Source organism: Galeopterus variegatus, unplaced genomic scaffold (genome assembly GCF_000696425.1).
Source record: "Galeopterus variegatus unplaced genomic scaffold, G_variegatus-3.0.2 Scaffold393, whole genome shotgun sequence".
NCBI classification, from domain to species: Eukaryota; Metazoa; Chordata; class Mammalia; order Dermoptera; family Cynocephalidae; genus Galeopterus; species Galeopterus variegatus.
In genome coordinates, this window is record NW_007726504.1 from 373,073 (window position 1) to 386,400 (window position 13,328).

A 13,328-nucleotide genomic window follows, 5' to 3' on the forward strand; every position below is an offset into this window, starting at 1 on the left:
CTTGGTGTCGCGCCCGCACCGCGCTCAACCAGTGAGTGGACCGGTCTCTATATGGAATCCGAACCCTCGCTGGGAGTGCCGCCGCGCTCCCAAGCGCAGCACTCTACCGAGTGCACCACCGGGCCAGCCCTCTTTATTCTTTTTTAATGTATGCATTTATTGCTATAAACTTTCCTCTTAGAATTATTTTTACTGCATTCCATAGTGTGGTATAATCCTGCTGACAATGCCAATTGTAGAGCTAGAGCTAGGGTCTGGAGATCAAAGACCCCTCCCCACCTGGTTTTGCAAATAGAGTTTTATTGGAATGGCCACACCATTCTTTCACACATATCTCTGGCTGCTTTTGTGCTCCAGCAGCAGCATTGAGTAGTCAGCATGGACTGTAGGCCCATAAAACCAAAAATATTCCCTATCTGGTCCTTTACAGAAAAAGTTTGTGGACTCCTGGTGTAGACTTTTCTGACATAAAAGCCTGAAGACTTCCACCACTTTCTGCCATTGTCTCTCCCATAAAGCAATGACCGCAGAAAAGCCTTGCCCTCTACATGAAAAATAGCGAGGGAGAAAATGAAATAAATATTCATAATGAAGTGGTTAATGTGTCAAAAATGAGATCCTGCCAACAGGTGTGTGCAATTTGTAAAAACTCATGGAGCAGAACAGTGTGGTTTGTGTCCTTTTCTCTCATGTGCTGAATTTCATTAGGAAGTATGGCGGGGAGAGAAGTCGTACTCCATCATGATGATCTTGGCATCGTGGAGGAGAACGGAACCACTGAGGTTGCCCTGTCAGAGTCCTCCAAGGATGCCTGGGGCCCTGTGGAAGCGTGGGGCAGGGCCACGCTTCGGCCGGGCAGGCCACCGTCCTGCTGCTCTGTCCTGATGCCCCTCACACCCGTGTACTTGGCCAGTGAACACAGCCTGAGTCTCCAAACAGCTTAAAACCCCAGTCTAAGCACAGAGAGTCTAGGACTCAAGACCACAGCCCTGACCATGTGTGGCCTCACGCCCAGGTAAAGGTGGGACAGTGGGGATCTAACTGGTCCCTACCGAAAGCCCATGAGCAAGTGAATTAATCATCCTGATTCTTTTCTTATAATGTATTTATTTACTTATCCTGAAACTTAGTGACCTCCCAGGTATAACTAGGAGAAGATCAAACACACACACACACACACACTCCCTACCTAAAAATTACCCTTGGGGTTTTCAGTGTTACACATGGCCAAATTTTAAGTTCGCGTGAAAGACACAATTTTTTGATCTTGCTGAACTGATACTCCCTGTATCCTATTTCCAGATGATCTTGATTTACCATTCTTGGATTCATTTCTCTGATGGCTCAGTTAAACATGCTGTCAGTGTGGCTCTGGGCTTGCCGAGATGTGGTCTGTAAGAGCAGAAGGGGTTGCTTTGGAAACCTTGCCCCGCCCTCTCCTCCACATAGGAGCACCGCTGCTGTTTCCACAGCCCCATCTGGTTAACGCAGGCCTTCTCCTTCCTTCCAGCCCTGGGCCTGGAGGCACACACTGCCTGGGAGCCAGCGTGGAGCATGCGGTCTGCGAGAACCTGCCCTGCCCCAAGGGTCTGCCCAGTTTCCGGGACCAGCAGTGCCAGGCGCACGGCCGGCTGAGTGGCAAGAAGAAGGGCCTGCTGACAGCAGTGGTGGTTGATGGTAAAGGCACACGGCATGTCCCTTCACAGTGGCCTCTCTCCCCCAAGAATCACACATAGGGAAATCCACAGGGTAACCCCTCCCAAATCCATCCAACAGGATGTTCCATCATCTGTCCAAGAAGCTGTGGCCCCACTTCATGAACATGGGGTTGAACTTGAACTACCCAACTCTCTGAGATCTCCCCAAAGCAGCAGTGGAGGCAGGCAGCAGGCCAGATTTGCCCCATTTGCAGTGAGGTGGGTGTGCTGGCACGCATGGTGCTAGGGACTCAGGACAGACTTCGAGAGGAGCGAGGTGCTACAGGAGCAGGGGGATCGCTGTCGTGTGGGTGCTTTCCTGCAGCTCATTTTGGATTGGCTCTTCCTCCTTGACCTGGGGCATCGGAAAATTTTGAGAAGAGTTTACAACTTGGGGAAGATGATAAAAAGCACAGGTCATATTTTCTTGCCAAGAGCTTTCTCCTAAATCTGCCCCAGTGGGTCGCTGCAAGCATTTCCAATGACTGATAAAATGCTAGGTGGGTAGCATGTCTGTGTACATTTGTGATGTCTGTTTATTGTAGATGAGGACACCCCAGGGCCTCCTTCAGGGTTTTTTCTACCTACAGCTGTTTCTTTTCAGGAAATGAGACTTCATATTGTAATGACAACAGCATGGTCCCATTTATCAGGCATACCATGTGCCAGGCATGAGTTAGCTCTACATACATCCTCTCATATAACATGCAAAACAAGCTTTGCAGAAGATGAGAGTTGATGGGTCCCATGACATGTCTAAGCTTCTGTGGCTGACAAGAGGGAAGGGAAGGAGCTGACCCCAGTTCCAGAGGTTTTAGTTTGACTCACAGAAAGTTACCAGCTTTCAACTGGCTACCACTACTTGAGGAAGACAGAAAGCATGACATCGTGGGTGTAGAGTGAGGGCACTTTAAGAGGAAGTAAAGCAACTGGGCCTGGTTTTCAGACAGCCTCTAAAGTGTTCTGCAGAAGAATGACATTCTGGTGCCAGGTCTGAGGTTTCTTCCCTGTGATGGGAAGGACCTTTGAAAGCTACATTCTGTGGTCTGCTGTTCCAAGTTCATGTGTGCATAGTTGTGCGAGGGTAGGCCCAGGCGTCGCTGGGAACAGTGGCCTCAGATCCGCAATCTTAGCCCAGCAACCTGACTCATCGGCTTTGAGCTGATGTAAAGTTATGTGTGATGTTCTGAATTGTAGTAGATAATACCAACCCACTCAGCTGTGGGCTCATTTTAAAGTACTGGGGAGCTCCTCGGATATTTTTCTTTTTTAAAAAGGACACCACGTTTGGGAGCTGTGTAATTGTAGCTGCACTGTCACTTAGCCAGCAGAATTCAAGAGAAACACAGCCTTTGTACCCTCAACTTTCCCTACAGATGAGGAGGAGAGGAGACCCGCCCTCCAAAAAGGATGAGGGCAGCTGGGGCATGCGCTTGCACACGGGCCCTCGCCTCTCTCTGCCGAGCCTTTAATCGGATGCAGGAGGAGACCAGAGGCGTCCAGCTGTGTCGGGCACATTCCCTAATCAGGAGCGGGATCGCACAGTGGCCAGTTCTGATGAGAAGCAGCCCTGTTTCCGAACCTTCAGCCATCTCCAGAACACCAGATAAGGACGCTTTTGGGCTTCTTTCCTGTTCTCTCCCAAATTGCAGGAGCAGGAAGAGGTCAGGTCTGAGACAGACTAGCCCGTCTCCATTTCCACTCAGCTGTGTGCACGAGGTTGTTATTCTTTCCTTAGTTGCTTGCTTCAGTTTTAAATGCTCCTGCCTCATTTACTCAGTGCAGAAATCCCTCTTAAATATCTCTTTTTCCACACATTTCTCCAAGTCCAGATTAAACTTTTGTTTTCCTTCTGACCACTTTTGGATGGCTGAGCTCTTCAGTTCCCTTATCATCACAGCGGTGAAGACAGGTCTGCCCAGATCCTCCTTCCAGAAGCCTCACAGTGAGGACACTGAGGGCACTCACTGAGTTCAGAATGTGTCTTTTCTCCCACCTGCTTTTTGTTTCTTTTTGCCCGAGTAGTAAATAATTATAGCTAGAGTGCCCGCACCTTTGATCTGAAAAGTGCAACCATCTAAGGACAGATAATGGGCGAGAAGTATTTTGCCTTTGAAGGAGAGACTCTGGGTTTGGGGCTTTGCAAGAATAGTTCCACACATCCTCCTCTGGGGTGGAATTGTCATGACTTCTTGTATATTTGGTTTCGTGTCTCTCTCAAATATAAACAGAAGCCAGCAGCTTTGAAAGGAGCATTTCACAAGAATAAAAACAAAATAATAAATGGCTAATTCAGAAGGCCGGGGGAGAATACAGATTATAAGTGTTCCTCTCAAAACTCAGTTTCTAAAAGGCACAATTCTAGCTCAGCCGTGATAGGAGCGATTCCTGTGGTTGGGCTCTGGGCTCCTCTGAAGCCCATTATGACTGCCCTATTCATAGCATTGCTATCGCTGCGGAATTCTTTGGCAATTGACACACAGTTCAAGAAAGGGGAAGCTATATATTTTTTTCTTTAAAAAAAAAAAAAAAAAAAAAAAAATTCTTGCAGGGGTAGATTTTCCAAGGGAGAACTCAGGACCACAAATCCATACCACCTCCAAAAGAAGACAAAGACTCTCCTTAGAAAATATTTCTAAGTGGAAAAGCCTTTAGACAGAAACCCATTGGGATGGCCACTTGCCAAACCCACCCCATTTCTGCTTTCCCCATGGAATCTCATTGAAGTGGAAACCTTCAAGAGTTCAGTCCTCTCTGCCCAGGCCAGCAGGCCACGTGCCCACTGAAGTGTCGGAGGCCTTGGCGAAGGCCGTGTCTGGACGTGGCTGTGCATTCCCAGCTCCTCCTCCCTGGCGCAGCAGAACCCCCTCCAGGTCTGAGCCTCTGAAGGGGCAAGGAGTATGATGGTTTGGGCTGTCTGACTCCAACTTGGCCAAGCTGGCTGCAGTTGCTTAATGAAAAAGAAGGAAGTTGTTACCAAGTGCAGAGTATCTCACAGGACCCAAAGGCCTGGATGAGGGTTGGGGCCACCTCTGAAGATGCCAGAGCCTTCTCTCCAGGGCCTCCACAGCTTACATTTGGGAGTCACGTCGTCCTGCCCGTGCTGTAGATTTTCTCACAATGTGCAGGCTGACAGGACAGCCCACAGTGCCTCTTACGTAAAATCCACATCCCTTATCCAAATCTTTTGCAGCCAGATATGATTCAAAATTCAAAGCATTTTAGGTGTCAGAAAGGTAATAACAGTGCATTAACCAAATATTAACACCTCCCGCAGTGGGATCCAGTACCCCATAGTCAGACACATGGATTACACTACCAGAGAACCTATGAACACCTCATTAAGGGGGACACTGACGCTGCCCAGAGCCTCATGTCAGTCAAAACAGGCTTTGCTGCCAAATGTATTTGCCACAAATGTAAGATTGTGCAATTTTCAGATCTTTTTGGATTTCTGCATTATAGATAAGGGAGTGTAGCCTTCTCTGGGATTCATCAGCCATGAGCAGGAAGACCTCTCTGTATCTGAATTCCTGTACTGAATTCCCAGGAGAGAGACTCTGATTGGTTCAGCTATGGTCAGGTGGTCACTGCTGATCCAGTCAACAGAGGCCAGGCTGCCCAGGACTAGTTATGAGGTCGTAGTGGGGAGAGAGACTATGATCGGTCTAGTTGTGGTCAGGTGGCCGCTACTAGCCCAGTGAACTGAGTTCTGGCTATGAGGCCACAGTGGGCAGCTTTGGGGACAGGGACCTGAGCAGGCTTTTCAGGATGTGTCCCCCACAGAGGGTCAGGCAGAGCTTCAATGAGCACTTGTGATGGTCTCAAAATTAAATGGTGTCTCCACCATAGGAAGACCTCGTAACTAACTGCAGGCAGAGAGAGCAGCGTAAGCGCTAAGAACCGCAAGTGTGCTCTTCACTGTGGAGCACCAGGAGCAGTCCTCCAAGCCTCCACCAAGCAGATGTGGTCACGTGGTTCTCACACCTCCAGGCCCGTCTCCTTTGCCCTGTCTGTGGCTTCCCCCAGCCAAGCAGAAGTCCTGATGACAGGCAGGCCAATAAGAAGCCAGTCCAGCCTCAGTCAGAATTTCATCTCAGCACACACAGCCATGCAGGAGAGATAACTCTCAAGATGATTTGACCTATTCTGTACTATAAGGGATGTAAGAGTGTTAATGCTGTGCCCAAAGATGAAACCCACTACCTCATGTTATTTTTGGGGGTCTCGTATCTTGGAGATTAATTTCCCACGCATGGCAGCTAGAAGGAGATATTCAGAGAATTTTAAGGAGCTCTGAGCCTCCTTGCATGTTTTAAGAGGTTATCCTCAGTCCCTTTGGCAGATAGTGCCACACCTTGCTAGAGGTGTGGATGCCCTGAATTCAGAGCAGAGTCCTCAGAGGAGACGGACAGATAGAGAGGTCTGGCTAAGCAGAGGAAGGAAGCCCCTCCCTTGGGCTCTGTTCTGGTGCTCGAGTGCCCCCAGGCTGCCCAAGCCATGGAGGGCAGTGTCTACAGATGGGAGGGTCAAGTGCAGGTAGAGTTGAAGGTACGGTCATGGCCAGTATCCCTTTATCTGAGGTTGGCACCCCCTGCTTTGGAATCTCCATTTCTCTGATGCTCACACTGAAGAGCCCAGATAAACTATCTTCATCCCTTCCCAGGCTGGTCTTTCTAAATTACCTCAAAACAACCTCTACTTTTCTACCCAAATCCCACTTCCATTTCTGCTCTAGTCAGAGTATACTCTCAGAAGCCAGAAACACCCATGAAACTGGTGGTTTGTTTTCAGCAAAGCTCTTTTGCCCCTTGGTGTTTTGGGCCGTAGGAGTTCTCCATTCAGAGAGTGGACAGTGATGGTGGAAAGAGAACCAGGCAGGAGCAGAGAGGCCAGGGCATGGTCCTGCCAGCTGAGGAACTCTGAGGCACACACACTCTGTGAGCCCCTGTGCCGGCGTGTAGCATGGACCGATGACAGCACCACGTGAAGTGCGTAGACACTGCTTAGCATGCTACCTGGCACAGGTGGATGATTAGTATTATTTATGATTTCATCATGGTCACTTTTGCTGCTGTTAAACAAATCATCTCAAAGTGCATTTACTCCCAGGATTAAGTTAGCACTTCAGTCTACAAGGAGTTAAAATCCAGTTTCAAACTGCCTCAGCCAAGGGACCCTTTCTGTGAATGAGATATTAGAGGCAGCCCAGCATGTGCAGTAGACACACCGATCCGTTCAGAGCAGGGGCTGTGTTGCTGCATCTCCCCCACCGGCTCCCCAAGATGCTCACAGGGAACCTCAGGGCTCCAGAGAGCACTTTAGTAATCTCATCCCATGAGCCTCCCAGAGCTGATCTCAGCTGATGTCTCCATCTTCCATCATTTCACTTCCACCAGCCACCTCCTTAGGTCACTCCCTTAAATGAAGGGACAGCCACCCCCAGCCTGCCAGCATGGGAAATGAGTCATTCCTCCCAGGTTACACCCCGTCCTCCGACAGCTCATATCAGATCCGTCTCATGGGACTCGTCACTTTTTGCCTCATTCAAGGTTTGCTGGGCACTCGTCCATGAGACCACAGGGTCCCCGAACAGCACACATTACCTATCTTTCTTCCCCAGCGGGCCACAGAGTGCCTCATGAGGGTGGGCTCGGCCCGTGCTTGCTGAGTGACAAGTGTTGAAGCATCATGACATTGCGTATCAGGAAGCTAGTGACCTCCAGTCTACTCTTGAGAGCAGCAGTCCCAGCACACGCCTGCAGCTGCTTTCTAGTGCTCTAAGATGAGATTTCCCAGCGAGTGTGTCGACCGGCAGCACTCCATGGGAGAGGAGCTGTGGAAAAAGCTACCGAACCCAGTGGTGGCTTAGCGAATGTCATTCAGTTACCAAAGCCCCAGAGGCTGGGTGAGACAGCACATCTGCTCCGACAGAAACTCTCCTGCTGAGATGCTGAGGTCCTCCAAGGCCAAGGCGGCTTTCTCTGTTCCTGCCCATGCTTGCCCGAGACCACTGGAAGGACCTCCTGGGAAGGCTGGTGGTAAAGTCACAGGGCCTGGCAAGGCAGCATGAAGGTGTTTGACTTAGAGGTTCCTTCCCTTTGCAAAGTAATCACATAAATGGCATTAGTGATAGGTGACTGAGAGAAAGAGAGAAAAGTCCATTCCTCTTGCTCCTTTACTTACAGAAGAACAAAATCCATTCATTTGTTCAAAAACTGTTGCTGAGTCCTTCTGTAAACGAGGTCCTGGACCCAGTCTGGGGACAAAAGATGAAAGCATGGTTCCCTGTCTTCTGAGGGCTCCCACTCCCATCAGGGCTTCTGTCTGAAGGTAAATAAAATTCATCCCTTTCACACTCTTTTAACAGTGGGACCTACCTTATGATAAATCCCTTCATATATGGGAGTTGCTCAAACAATTTATAGGACAACAGCCTAATGGCTGAGGGCTTTACTGGAGACCTGTGCAAAGTGCACATGGAGATGCCTATGTGACCCCATGTCAAAGGCAGTGTGAGAAGGGGACAGCCACCAGGAGAATAGGAGCCTTCTAGAAGGCCAAGTGCCAGGAAGAATGTCTAGGCAGAGGGAAAAGCCCAGGCAAAGGCACAGGAGCTTGGTATGTTCTGGGACCTCATGTGGTTCCAGGAGCAGTAGAAACTGGGATTTCCATCCTGCCTGGTGACACAGCTCTTTCAAGTTGTCCTGGCAGCCCCTGTGTCTCCTTTCTGTACCTTACTCCTGCTCAGTTTCTTCTAGGGCCTTTGTGTCCCGTGGCACAGCTCTGTGGTTGTTGCCCAGGAGCTGGGGGAGCACTAAAGCTTTTAGCAAAGCCACTGCCGTGGAGACCTCATGGGCCCGCTCCCCCTGCACTGCGGTGTCCTTGTTCCCCTTCCTCCCCTTTGCTGTCCCGTTGTGGAGGGGCTCCTGGGCTCACCCTTGACACGTGTGCATCTTACATAGAGGTTAGCACACAAACATACTGTTGTTCAGCTTGGTTGGCATGTTTAATGCCTTGGAAAGGAAATGCTGTGTCTTTGCAAAGGATACAGAGGACAAGAAGGAAACCCCATAGAGCTCTTACCCGTGCTGTCACCCGAGTCTGAGGGTCTTTTGCCATTTGCTATAGCTGGTGTTCAAAGGAGCAGGTGCACGTACCTGAGGACATGCACTAAGCGGCTGTGACCTTTACTTACCTGTACCAACCTGTCTTCCCTTCAGCTTGCCCACTGCCAACACGTACCTGCACCCTGCTTAACTGACACACCCCTTCCCACGCCAATGTCTGTCTACCTTTCCCTCCTCAGATAAGTCGTGTGAACTCTACTGCTCGCCCCTCGGAAAAGAGTCCCCACTGCTGGTGGCCGACAGGGTCCTGGATGGCACGCCCTGTGGGCCCTACGAGACTGACCTCTGCGTGCATGGCAGGTGCCAGGTAACGGGCTTTTCTTGTGTCCTTGGGAGACTTTGGAGGGAGGCTTCTTCTCCCCAAAGGGTGCAGAGGTGGGGCTGAGGCCTGGGGGAGTGGGTTGCCTCAGGAAGGCACTCGCTTGTGCTGCCTCCCACAGCCAGTGGCACCTGGTGCACCGCCCTGCCCTCAGCAGTGCTGAGCCTGGCGCCCACCTGCAGGCCCACAGGGGGTTGGGATGGCTGAGAGAACAGCAGCAGCGTAATCTCTCCAAACTTTTTCCATTGTTTTAGACGTCATGACCACACAAAGACCAGGTAGAACACCTAGATGTGTAGACAGGTAGGATGTATATACGAGCTGTGCTCGGCTCAGTTGCAGAAGATAGAGTAGGGCCAAGCAGATGCCTGTGCAGGTGGTACAGGGAGACAGACATGCCTGGCTTTCGGGGAATACTCCACCCACTCGAATTTAGTCCCCAAACCCGTCCTAATGCCGGGTGTCCATGACTCATTAGAACCGTGATAAATGTCATTTAAGAAGACAAAAAGACAAGGGGGGGAGGAAGAGAGGGAGGGAGGGAGCAAGCTCACCCTCCACCTGCATTAAATCTGCCTGAGCTGAGGGCCTGTGCCCTCGGGCAGTGCTTCTGGCCTGGGGTAGCAGAGGGGTCCCTGTGCCCCTGTTTGTCCATTGGAATGAGCATCTTCTGGATGGGGTGCAGCAGCTGGAACGCAGGGGGAGGCTGAGTATTTTCAGTGCCAGGAGGAGCATGGCTTCCTGGTGCCGTATTTCCTGATGACTCAGATCAGTCTGAGCGTGTTGTGAGAGAGCCCCAGTGTCTTAGTCCTTTTGGCCTGCTATAACAAAAATACCATAGGCTAGGGCCGGCCCCGTGGCTCACTCGGGAGAGTGCGGCACTAGTGGTGCTGAGGCCCCGGGTTCGGATCCTATATAGGGATGGCTGGCGCGCTCACTGGCTGAGCGTGGTGCTGACCACACTGTGCCAAGGACTGCAATCCCCTTACCGGTCAGAAAAACAAAAACAAAACAAACAAACAAAAAATACCATAGGCCGAGTGGCTTCTAAACAATAAACTTCTCACAGATCTGGAGGCTGGAAGTCCAAGGTCAAGGCATCAACAGACTTGGTGTCTGGCAAGGTCTTGTTCCTCATAGATGGTGCCTTCTTACTGTGTCCTCACATGCTGGATAGGGTAAGGCAGCTCTCTGGGGCCTCTTTTATAAGGGCTCTAATCCCATTCCTGTGGGCTCCACCCTCATGACCTAATCACCTCCCAAAGGCCCCACCTCCTGACACCATACTGTGGGGGTAGGATTTCAACATATAAATTTGGAAGGACACAAATGTTCAGTCCGCCGTACCCAGGGAGTCCTCCCTGCTGAGCCACTGACACTGCTCTGGTCATTGTTGTGGCCACGTTTCCTCAATCGTGTCCATAGCAGGTGAGCCCACCAAGCACTGTTGGAGCCCAGAGCAGGTGAATCGGTGTCAGGCTTGCCATGCATCTGGCACAGAAAGGAAAACCAGATCTTTCCCCTGCATTTTGCACTTCCTCGTTCAGCTCTATTGACCAGCCCCTGCAGGAGACTGAGCAAGGGGTCCACTCGCCACGGGCCATGGGGGGCCTCCTGATGTTATCAGGAAGAGAAGCTGCTTTCCAGAAGCCACGGGGCCTTTGATGCTTGAGGACCCACACCTTCCCAAGTTCACACCTGTCTCTAATGCTAAGTGAGGGAAGTCTTAAAAATGTTTGGAGGAAGTGTAGAGCTCTGGGGTCATGGGGGAAAGACACTGTCATCCTCACTTTGTGTGGCTGTACCTGACACCAGCCTCGAAGCCTCCGCCAGTGGCCCACAGGGCAGCACTCTGCTCCATGCTCTGCTTGCCCCATGCTACTGCAGGTGCCAGCAGTGGTGTCGGTGGGTGAGTGACAGACAGAATGAAAGGAAGAAAGGCTGGAAGACAGAGACACAAGGCAACTTCTACCATTTCAACCCGAGTGGATTTTTCCCCTGCAGAGTCCAAACCAGTCTCAAACTGGGATTTTTCAAGGAGAAGCTTGACAAGATGCAGACTCCTGTGACACTGCTGGGCTTTGTTATCAAATACAGATAAGTGTGGGTGATAAACACTTGGTGCCCAGAGTCATGGCAGTGACAAGTGGCTGAGCTGGGCCCTCAGGGCTGCTTCCTTATAGCAAAGGATGTTTACGTCCCTGTCCCCAGGCAGTGCGAACAAAACTCTTATTATTACTGAGATGCAGTGTTGCTGACAACTTACATAGTCCTGCTAGAAAGCCACATGCAGGGTTGGTGTCCTTCCTAAATTGCACACATGCTCGGACCTTCCTGCATGAGGGTATGCATTGCAGCCTGATGACTTAACGTTCCTTTGGTAACAACTTCCCAAGTCTGAGCTCTTACACCCTTTTGAGCAGCACCAGCCAAGGCAGTGCCAGCCTCTCGTGCAGTGTTCTTGCCAACAGGGAGGCATTCCTAAGAATCCTGAAATTCTCTAGCCAGTGGGGTCTGTGTTCCTGGCTGAATGTAACTTCAGCTCTAAGTGATCTGTGCCAATGGGCCCCTTCCACGACCTTGGTTTCAATCACAGCCTTTTCAACTGGCAAGTCTTCCCCGCCAGCGACACCTGCAGTCCTTTAGTCAACAGAACAAGGATGAGATGCCATTCAAGGCCTTTGAATAGCCTTAGGTCTGTGGTCATTGGGGCACCATTGAGCCTGTTCTGCACATGGGTGTTATCTCGGTCAGTTCAGGCTGCTATAGCAGAATACCATACACTGGATGACTTGTGAGCAACAGATATTTATTTCTCAGCATTCTGGAGGCTTGCAGTCTAAGGTCAGGGTGCCAGCATGGGCGGGTTGTGGTGAGGGACTGCTTCCAGGCTGCGGGCTACTGACTTCTTGTCATTTCCTCACATGGTGGAAAAAAACTAGCTAGCTCTCTGGCCTCTTCTTATGACGGCATTAACCACATTCCTGGGGGCTCCACCCTCATGACCTAATCACTTCTCAAAGGCCCCACTTCCAAATACCATCACACTGGGATTAGGGGTTCAGTGGGTGAATTTGGGGGGGACAGAAGGATTCAGTCCATTGCAGATGTGATGGAAATGACACTGGGGCACATGCCTTCCCATTCCCCAGTGCCACTCCATCCCCACAGGCATCTGCCATCCCCCAGTGTCTCTCCAGTGCCTCCTCCACGACGTCATCATCATTGCACTTATTGGCGCCTTCCCTGAGCCTGGCACTAACCAAGCAGAGTCACTAAAGCTCAGAAGTGCAGATGATGGTGCCTGTCATGATGCTCTCTTGTGGTCTCATGCTCCTCAGGAGCCTCACCCTGCCACTGGGGAGGCCATACCTACCAGTTCTCAAAGCGCCATCTCCTCTGGATGGATGCACCCTGGTGACCCACTGCCTCCAGGTAGCCCACCAGTCCTAGCACCATCCTGGCAGGTGCAAGCACCTCACAAGATTAAAACCCTGAAACAGCTTTCTTTTTTAAGGAAGTCAAAAACCATCTGCCATTTCTCTAGCAGTACTCTTTCTTCAGAGAGATACTATAAACAATTAACCGTAGCCCACTCTTAAATCATTTCTCACAAAACTCCAAATTATTATAAGTCATAGTTAATGACATTTTATCATAAAATTGAACATACTTAAATTAGATCATGAATTAAATACAAATACAGTATTTATGCCGAGTTGCAGTAATTGCCAAAATGGAATGCTCTGGATTCCTGTGGTACTTATGAATGAGTGAGACAAGGAAAATTGGTTAAAGAAAATAATAGTAATCATAACAAAAATAAATCTCATGGGTCTAGTGAGCAGAGAGTCGTTGATATAATTATCTAGTTACAGTAGATAAAAGATAGAAATCATTCTCACTGTATGGAAGACACCGCTTACAGAAATATGGCCACACTTTGCTTACCAGCTTCCCCTCTGTTCCCTTCAGCTACAAATTTTGCTATTTTTAGGTAGCAGGAAGGAATTCTGGGAAATTTTGAGGAACATAGTAACTAGTTGGTAGGGGAGGAGAGGCTTCAAAATGGCATTTTGAGTAGATTCCACTAAGCTCCAAATAGCAGGCTGATTCAAACCATAACATGAAACATGGAAATACCATTTTATTCTGTTTTTATGAGGACTGAGTTAAGTTTCA

At 50.0% G+C, this 13,328-nt stretch overlaps 1 protein-coding gene across 1 annotated transcript in view; it reads left to right on the forward strand.

Moving 5' to 3' along the window:
* Positions 1-13,328, forward strand: part of ADAMTS17 (ADAM metallopeptidase with thrombospondin type 1 motif, 17) — a 313,263-nt gene that overhangs the window by 201,174 nt on the left and 98,761 nt on the right. Inside the window, exons 13-14 of the mRNA XM_008568277.1 lie at positions 1,511-1,677; positions 9,007-9,134. Coding sequence (XP_008566499.1) covers positions 1,511-1,677; positions 9,007-9,134 — 295 coding nt within the window. The remainder of the gene's footprint in view (positions 1-1,510; positions 1,678-9,006; positions 9,135-13,328) is intronic.